The 9349-nt window shown below is 38.9% G+C and overlaps 1 protein-coding gene across 11 annotated transcripts in view; it reads right to left on the bottom strand.

Annotated features, from left to right (window-relative positions):
• Window positions 1-197: 197 nt before the first annotated feature.
• Window positions 198-9349, bottom strand: part of PBLD (phenazine biosynthesis like protein domain containing) — a 38543-nt gene continuing 29391 nt past the window's right edge. For 10 of the 11 annotated variants that reach the window (XM_064488119.1, XM_010985810.3, XM_064488120.1 and 7 more), the window contains one exon: window positions 198-8872. In XM_064488119.1, coding sequence (XP_064344189.1) covers window positions 8760-8872 — 113 coding nt within the window. In that variant the 3' untranslated portion in view covers window positions 198-8759. The remainder of the gene's footprint in view (window positions 8873-9349) is intronic. The other variant, XR_010381940.1, reaches the window with a different exon arrangement.

The raw sequence follows: 9349 nt of genomic DNA, 5'->3' as shown, positions 1-9349 counted from the left end.
AGCAATTGGTTATCTGTAAAAGAATGAACATTGATCTCTACCTTACACCATATATAAATATTAATTCAAGGTGGATCATGGATCTATATATGAAAAATAAAATAGCCAATTGTCTAAAATAAAACATAGGAGAAAAACCTTCATATTCTTGGGGTTGATTTCTTAAACTGGATGTAAAAAGTACTAACCATGAAAGATAAAATTGATAAATTTGGCTTTATTAAAATTTTTTCAATGAAAATATCATTAAGAAAGTGAATATATGCCATATATTTGGAAAAGATGGTCACAATACATACATATGACAAAGGATTCACATCTAAAATATACCAAGAACCCCACAAATCAATAAAAAAGACAAACAACCCAATTACAAAGTGGAAAAAGATTAAATGGCACTTTCACAAAAGATCTCAAAATATTCAATAAGCCTGTAAAGAAATATTCAACACCAGTTCTCACCAGGATATGTAATTTAAAACCACAATGAGATATCACAATGCACTCCCCAAGAATGGCTAAAATTTAAAGGACTGACACCCTCAAGGATAGTAAGGATGTGAAGTACAACTCTCGCACATTACTGGTAAATGTGTAAATTGTAAATTCATTCAACTAGATTAGAAAATGATTTAGCAATATTTATTAAAACAGATGCTAAACCTATTACTCAGCAACTATACTCCTAGGTATACTATCCAAGGTAAATGAGTGTCTAAGTCTACCAAAAGGCATGTACCAGAATGTTCACACCACTTTCCCAAATAGCCCCAAATTAGAAACAACCCCAAATGATCATCAAATACAGATGGTATAAACAAATTGTAGTGTAATTATATAATGGAATATTATATAGCAAAAAAGAATGAACTCAACAACAGGTATAAATCTCAAAAATATTACATTGAATGAATGAAGCCAAATACCAAACAGTACATACTGTATGATTCCATTTATAAAAGCTCAAGAATAGACAACAAATTTATGGTGATAGATCTCTCAGAGCTGTAATTCTCTTAGGAATTGAAGATAGAGAATTGGGTTTTTTGTTTGTTTTTTGGTTTTTGTTTTGTTTAGTCTGTTTGCTTTTACTGAAAAGGGGAATAAAGGAACCTTCTGGGGTGCTGGAAATATTCTGTACCTTGATCTATATGGTAGATATATATTGTATACATATGTTAAAATACACAATATATATATGCCCAATTCCACACATTGAGCAATTCCCTCTCCCCACTGTGAGAGAAACTGGTATGTTTTCTTTGGAGGATATAAAACAGAAGACCACTTGACTCAGAGGTACTAAGCACCAATGAGAGAGTAATTACATATCAAAAGTTGGGAGATTAAGTAAACCTATGTGCCAAATGCTAGTTCACCCCACTCCAGGTTCTTTTCCTCTCTTGGCTTCCTGAACTGAGAATCTACCTTCATTTCTCATTACCCAGAGTTATATCACATGCTCAATCCTAATCCAATGAATAGGCTAGGTAATGTGCAGGATGGGGGACTCACCCAAAATCAAGACAATCTTGAAGTCTGTCATCACCATTCTCATCATCACACATTTATGATACGCTCATACTATACACCCTTGACCATATTACCTACTGCACCAAAATTACCAAATATCCCTACAGCCATTATCCTGAGCAGCTTCTCCAATGGCCAGATCCTTACGGGGTGGCCTCTGCAGGGACCAGGACCTCTAGTCACCTCTACAGTACTGCTTTCCTTGCTCAGGATCCAAATTTTCAGGAAATAGTTTCTGATTTGGCTGAGCCTGAATAGCATGCCTGTCCCATGATGTGCAGGGAGGGGCCACTTTGGTTTCCCTGGAGGAAGTTGGCCACTACCTCCTTGACTACTCACAATGAGAACTTCCCAACTAAGGTGCTAGGACAAACTTGGAGGTTGGTGTTTGGATGCTGCATAACTCCAAACAAATATTCATAACAACAAAAAGTCAGGAAACAGCTTTAATCTATCTTGAGCTAAAAATTGTTCTATTATTTAGCTATCCTTGAGTTTACCTGATTCCCCTTCGACTGGACAGTCTCATTTCTTTCTCTGCTCCAACAGCACAAGGCTGTGAATCCTTTCACTGTGATTCAATACACAGGGTGTTCCTGGTCTCTAAGAGTTCACAACCTCAGACTCACCTCATGCTCTCTAGTATAGAGGACTGGTTTGTGGTTTTTACTTTCTCCTCTGTAAGGCCCATCCCATCAATCGATGGTCTCTGCTTAGCAAAGACCATTTGTATGTGTATAAAAGAGAAAAGAGGATTGAACAATCTTCCCTTTACCTAGAGCCTCACTGGACTGTTATATACTTTTTGACATAGGGAAAAGATTACAATATTAATTTGCAAAGAATGATTAACATTGCCAAGCCAACTCCCTAATACTGCCTAAAATAAAATTTGTTTTGGCTCCCCTAAAAATCAGGGTTTCTTATTCTTGCAGGTCTCAGCAGTCCACAACTTTTTCTGCATATGGTTGCATGTTTAATTAGTGATCCTTCTGTAAGTGTCTGCAATTAGCACCATGATGATTAATAAAATAACTCCTTTAAAGCTCCATTTAGCTAGCAGAACTGCACAATCAGGTATAATTAATTCATCATTAATAAATCATGGCTGATTAACTAATCTGTACATTACCAACACATTACTGAACAGCTCCCACCTGAGCACAGCTAATTTTTCTATGCTGAACAGAACTAGAAGCTAAAAAGGAATTAAAAAAAAAAAAAAAACCACAAAAAACCAAAAAAAAAAAAACAACCCAGCTCCTCCAAAACTGCACTAAACAGCAAGTACACTGGCATGGCCAGGGAGATTTTGAGACAATGCACATTTAAAAGTTACTGAGCTACACAGGCAATTGTCACTCAGGAAGGAAGAAAACACGGCTGAACACCAGTGGTTCTCAAACTGAAGTGTACACCAGAATAACCTGGAGAGCTTGTTAAAAACCAGATTTCTGGTCCCCATCTCCAGAGCTTCTGATTCAGTGGTCTGGGATGGGGCCTGAAAATTTGCATTCCTAATAAGCTCCCAGGTGGTGCAGATACTGCTTGTCCGGGGACCGCACTTAGAGAACCACAGTTCCTTTCTCATACACTGAGAGTGACTCACAATTGCCATGGTTCCTATGTCCTTTCTATAGATTTTAATAGTTTAAAAAGACAACAGTTAGAACAGCTTTCAGTATTATTTATCTGTGTTTGTGTTTACATATTCTCTCTCCAGTTTCGTTGTTAGTTTAATAATTACTTTCTTTTATTTCTCTCTGCCCCTATAGAACCTAACTACTTTCAAGACATAGAAACTCTAGACAAAACGCAAACAGACATGACTTGAGCCTTCACCTCTGAAGCTTTGTTCATGCCCCAGTCCTTCTAAGCCTTGTCCTTCAACACTCTGCTGACTCTGCCTTTGCACCAGTGTCTGTGCTTAATGACAGACCAGTGCAAGTGCTCATTATCTTTTCATGAAAGGATGAGCCTGGTCTCCCCAGTTAGGGTCCCTTGAGAGGTCTGTAAGCTCCCTCTCTAATCTCCTTTGCCGTCTGTCCCCCCAGCTCTCCAGCCTGCCAGCTTCTAGCACTTCTAGTATCTGATGTACAGGAGACAGAAAATCGCTTTTTTACCAACAATGTCAGATTGTTGAGCAGCAAATCTGACCCCTGGCCTGGGAATACAGGTCCCAGCTGAGCACCTAACTTACAGAATACATAAGAGCGATAGCAAGAAGGATTCCCACCCCAAAAAGAACTTGGAAAGAGGCAAATAATCTACCCTCTAAGAGTTAAACCATTAAAAAATAATAATAAAATCAGAAAAGAGAAAAATAAGGGCAACTTACAGTAGAGGTTCTCAGCCAGGGTGATGGATCTTGCCTCTGCCCCACCTCAGGAGTATTTGGCAATGTCTGACGACATCAGTGGAACAGAACTGCTTGACTATAAGCTGATCGAAGTGAAAATACAGGGCTGGCCGGCAATGGAGGCCCTGGGTAAGGCTGCTCAGGGAGGCAAGCATTCAGGGCCCAGGTAGGCTGGATCTGGGAGAGAGGCTGAGCTGTGCTTTGAGGCAGGTTATGTACAAGAGACTCTCACTCAAAGGCAGGCTAAAGTTAGTTCTTACAAAAATACTATAAAAAATTTTATCAGGCAATCAGGAAAATAGAAATATTACCTGGATACTCAATAGTATTCAGTAATTATTTCTAATTTTTTAATGTTGTAATAGTTTTCCTTTGCCGCATACCAATTACCATAAACCTAGCAGCTTAAAACAGTTGTTATTTCACAGTCTCTGTGGGTCGGGAGTCCAGGTGTGGCTTAGCTGGGTCCTTCACAAGGCTGCAATCAAGATATGAGGCAGGGCTGGGGTCTCCATCTCACACAAACACTCAACTGAGGGGAAAGATCTGCTTCCAAGCTCACTTGGGTTGTTGGCAGAATTTAGTTCCTTGTTATTGCAGGACTGAGGGCCTCCTTTTCGCGCTGGCTCTTGGCAAGAGGCTGCCCTTGGCTTCTAGAGGCTACTGGAAGTGATTTTTAGAATTCCCCGACATGGTACCTCACTTCCTCTGAGCCAACAAGGGAGAGAGACTCCGGCAAGATTAATGCTACAGTCTTATGTAACATAATCTTGTGATCATATACATGTAATCACATATAACCCATCACCTTCGTCCTAATTCATTGGTTAGAAGGAAGTCACCTTCAATGGGAGGTGATTACACAAGAGCATGAACACAAGAAGGCGGGAATCATGCAGTGACATTAAGAGTCTGTCCTACCATAGACAATATCACATAGATGTTATATTGGTATTGTGGTTACTTTTTTTAAGAGCCCTTATATTTTAGAGCTAAATATTGAAACATTTGCCAATGAAAGTATATGATTCTGGGATCTGCTTCAGTATAATCCAGAGGGGAGGGAGAGTGGGTAGAGGTATAAATAATTGGCCATGAGTTAAAAATGGTTGAATATGGGTGATTGGTTCATGGGAGCTCATAACTATTCTCTTTACTTTTGCATATGTTTGAAATTTCCATAATATAATTAAAAATAAAAAGACAGCATGTATATTAGTTATCTATTGCTGCAAAGTTAATTACCTCACAACTTAAACCAATAAACATTATCTGAGTTTCGGTGGGTCAGGAATCTGGCACAGGTTAGCTGGGTCCTCTGGCTCAGGGCCTCACAAGGCAGCAGGCAAGGAATCAGCAGGACTGCAGACACCTGAGCCTAGAGGAGATGCTTCCAAGCTCATTCACGTGGCTGTTGATCAAAGGCCTCAGTTCCTTGCTCCATGGGCCTCTCCGTTCCTTGCTCCATGGGCCTCTCCTTAAGGCTGCTCACAAAGGGCAGCTGGTTTCCCATAGAGCAGGTGATGAGAGAGAAGGGGAGAGAGAGAGAGAGAGAGAGAGAGGGAGGGAAAGAGAAAGAAACAGACAGACCGACACAAAAATGGACCAAAACAGAAGATGTGATCTTTTATACCTTAATCTCAAAAGTGACATACTCTCACTTCTGAATATTCTATGGGTCACACAGACCAACCCTGGTGCAATGTGGGAAAGGGTCTGAACAGCAGAAGGTGGGGATCATGGAAGGCTATGTTAGGGGCATGTTCACAAGGCAAACATCAAGTGTTGCCAAAATAATCCTTGGAAATTCTGTAAAGACCCTACAACATACAGTAGGCAGATACACAAGCCCACTGCTGCCAGTTTTTCCTCCAGTGCTGGAACACATCATTGTTTCGTTGAGTGCTAGAAGTTGTTGGTTTGAATTAGGGACTATGGTTGTTCTAAAAAGAAGTATATTTAAACACTAAAATCACATTTGGCCCTGCCCTGGACACGTATAGTCAAATTCAAGTAAATTAAATGTGATATAATGGGATCCCAATGCATGGTTAAAGTGGAGAGGCTTATCAAAGTGGCTTGATGACCATCTGCCATTTTGGTTTGTTTTGCTAACTCTCCTTGTTTCATCTTTGTAGACACCACGCTGCTTTCTGACTATAATTTGGCTTTCCAAACAGATATGCAAATGGGGAGAAAACGCTCTGATTTAACTCATTCCAAGCTTACATTTCTCGTTGTAAAATTTTAAAATAGTACTCTAGCTTTACACATCAGTCTCTATGTGTTAGGTTAATGTGAATCTGCACCTGAGAGAGATTCGCTCTAAATTTACATAATAGACTTCTGAGCCCCTGGACTGTGATGAATTTACACAAGCGATACTATCCTAGGGGGAACCATCTGAGGAGCCTAAAAATCTTCCCCAGGTGTGGCAGCAATATTTACAGTATACAGAATATATCCATGAGCTCCTCCATATTTCTCAGCTCCCTTGCTATTAAGTGAGGTTATATGACCAGTTCCAGCTGTGAGTAGAACTGACACCTATAACTTCTGAGACAAAACATAGTGAAATTTCCACACACTCTTTCTTCCTGCCACAGTAACCATGGAGGCCACATGTTGAGATGGCACAACACAAAATCAGCTTGGGCGCCTACATGATCATGAGGAACAGAGACCCTCCTCCTGACTGGTATGAGACAACTAGTACAAGTACAAATAAAAGCTTGTTATATTAAGCCACTGTGATTTTGTGGATATGTCAAACATTAGCATAACCCAGTCTAACTCAATACACCAGGGGATGCTGATGTTAGCTAGGAGCACTTTTTTCAATCAACAGCAACACTATATTTGAGTGTTGGGATACACCTCTAATAATCCCCCCTTGACATCCCCCTATGTCCACTTTAGTAAGATCAGGTGGGCAAGAGGTGGGCAGAAGCAGAAGAGGCAGTGGAAAATCTAGCTGGAATTAGAGTTTTTAAAGCACCCTCAAACCTGCCCTACTCATATCAGCAGAAAACTCACTCTATACAGCATGCTAATTCTAGAGGCTCTTTTTCCTGCTACCCAAAGATGTCATTTCATTTCTTCTTATTTATCTCGTCGGGTATGCCTGTCCTACCCCCACTCCTGCTTCCCTGACTGTCACTTCTGGAGCACTGTGCCCACCATGGCCACTAGATCAATCTTCAGCAGGCTGACCGAGCAAACACAGTAAATATAATCAGTTGCCCTGACTATTCTGACTCAACTGTCCATTGCTAAATGGATAATTTTTTTAAAGTCACTTACAAAAGTGAACAAAGAATATGAAAACGAATATATGCATGTATATGCTTGACTGGGACATTGTGCTATACACCAGAAACTGACACACTGTAACTGACTATACTTCAATCAAGAACCAAAAAAACAAAAAAGTATTATAATAAATGATACCACTGCCCAAGATTTAAAAAAAAAGTGAACATAGGGTCTGAAAATAGGATGAAAATTCAGATGCTTCATATGGCAACTTTCATGCACAGAAGAATTCAGAATCATCTCAGGGACTTGCTTCCTCCAAAAATATCTGTTAAGAATTTAGCATACATTTGAGAGATAAAAATTCAGAACCTTTCAACTATGCATTTGTATAAAATCATTCATACAATTCAGTTCCAGGTTGGGAAAATCTTACACTTTGTGAAAACCCTCAAGTGAGTCTCACCCTGGTGTAGTAACCCTCCTGAGTTGTGATGAGCTGCGAGGTGTGTGGCAGGTCCTGGTTACTCATTAAGGTAAAGCACAAAGATGGTGAATTACTTCCTTGCAAACTAGGAGAAACACAAGATTACTGCTATAGTAAGTTAACTCTCATATGCCTTAGCAAAACTAAATAAAAACAGAACACATGGTAGCATGAAGGTGAAAAAAAATTAGGACATTACAGGAATTTCTAACTGATTAGCTTGCAGTTTTTTGAGATGGCTGAGAATTGCCATCAGTGAGATCACTTTAAACACTCTTAATGACTTGGAAAAGTCCCCATCCCAAGATCAACTATGAGTATTCAATATTATAGATTTAATTGAATTTAATGTTATGTTAAAACCCATTTTACTAAGGTAAGAGAAGAATCCCTTTCAAGTTATAGCCCTAAAGCTATATATCAAGATAAAGATATGTGTTTAATTTTACCACTGAAAGTCACACACCTTTTTAAAAAAATTTCTGGGCTTTTTAGTCATTTAGTTATATATCCTGATTTTTAGTTATTGAACATGAATGTGTTCCAATAAAGGAAATAATTTAAGATACATTAAAATTACTCCCAATCTTAACCCCCACATAAAAACTTCTCACTTTTCTATCTTCATGATCCATCCTTGTCCTTGTAAATTTGTATTCTCCATAGACATAGCATAACATTGCTAACATTTTATAGTCTACTGTAATTTTCTTTCTTAGTATTATATCATGAAAGTTCTTTGTACATTTCCACAGTTATTGGGTCTTTTTAATGGTGCAAAATATTCTATCAGGTACTTATACCTAAGTTTTAAATGGCTTGATCTTACTCCTCATAAATTTGTTCCTCACTCTGTGCCTGGTAGTCATAATCAGAGATGACAATGTTATTCTTTGTTACTGGTTACTTACATTTCCAATACACTCACAGGTAGAGCCAGAACTCCATTAGTTAATTAGTCAGGAAGCACTATTAAATATCCATGAATAAATCTTCATTGTTCTATTTCTAACAGGAGGATTAAGTGGACTATCTTGTAGGCTTGCTCAAGGCAGCCCCTAACATTTCCTTTCATGCAGAAAATACTTAGTGATTCAAGACAGAGGCATCTCAGCACAAGCATCTCTAGGCTGTCAGCGTGCCTTCCAACACAAGAGCAGCACCCCCCTCAATGTCAACTCGTCCATCAGGACGCAGTGAAATCTTCAGTTCTCCTCCTCGGTGGGAACACTGAAAGGCTAAAGAACACATAAAAGAATCATGAATTAAGATCATTTTCACCCTCTTTAATTAGGAGAACATAGTGAGAAATCTCTTATTACAAGCTCTAGAATCCTCCCAGGTAAGTTTTAAGAAGATATTCCTTCAAACAAACAAAAACAAAATAACTAAACAAAGCAAACCCAACAAAGTCAAATGTGTAGATACAGAGAACAGAGTAGTGTTTACCAGAGGAGAAGGAGTGGGGAGGGGTAGGGGAGACTGAAATGGATAAAGGGGACCAACTGTACGTGATGGATGGAAAATAAACTTTTGGTGGTGAGTGTGTTGTAGGGTATACAGAAGTAGAAATATAATGCTGTACACATGAAACTTATATAATGTCACAAATCAATGTTACCTCAATAAAAAATAATTTCTTAATTTAATTTAAAAAATACATTCCTTTATTTGTCCATGTTACTGCCTGGCCCACCCGTGGACTGTGGGGGCCA

The sequence above is a fragment of the Camelus dromedarius genome, chromosome 8 (assembly GCF_036321535.1).
Source record: "Camelus dromedarius isolate mCamDro1 chromosome 8, mCamDro1.pat, whole genome shotgun sequence".
In the NCBI taxonomy this organism is placed as follows: domain Eukaryota; kingdom Metazoa; phylum Chordata; class Mammalia; order Artiodactyla; family Camelidae; genus Camelus; species Camelus dromedarius.
Note: the sequence above shows the minus strand (reverse complement) of the source record. Positions and strands in the feature narration are given on the sequence as shown.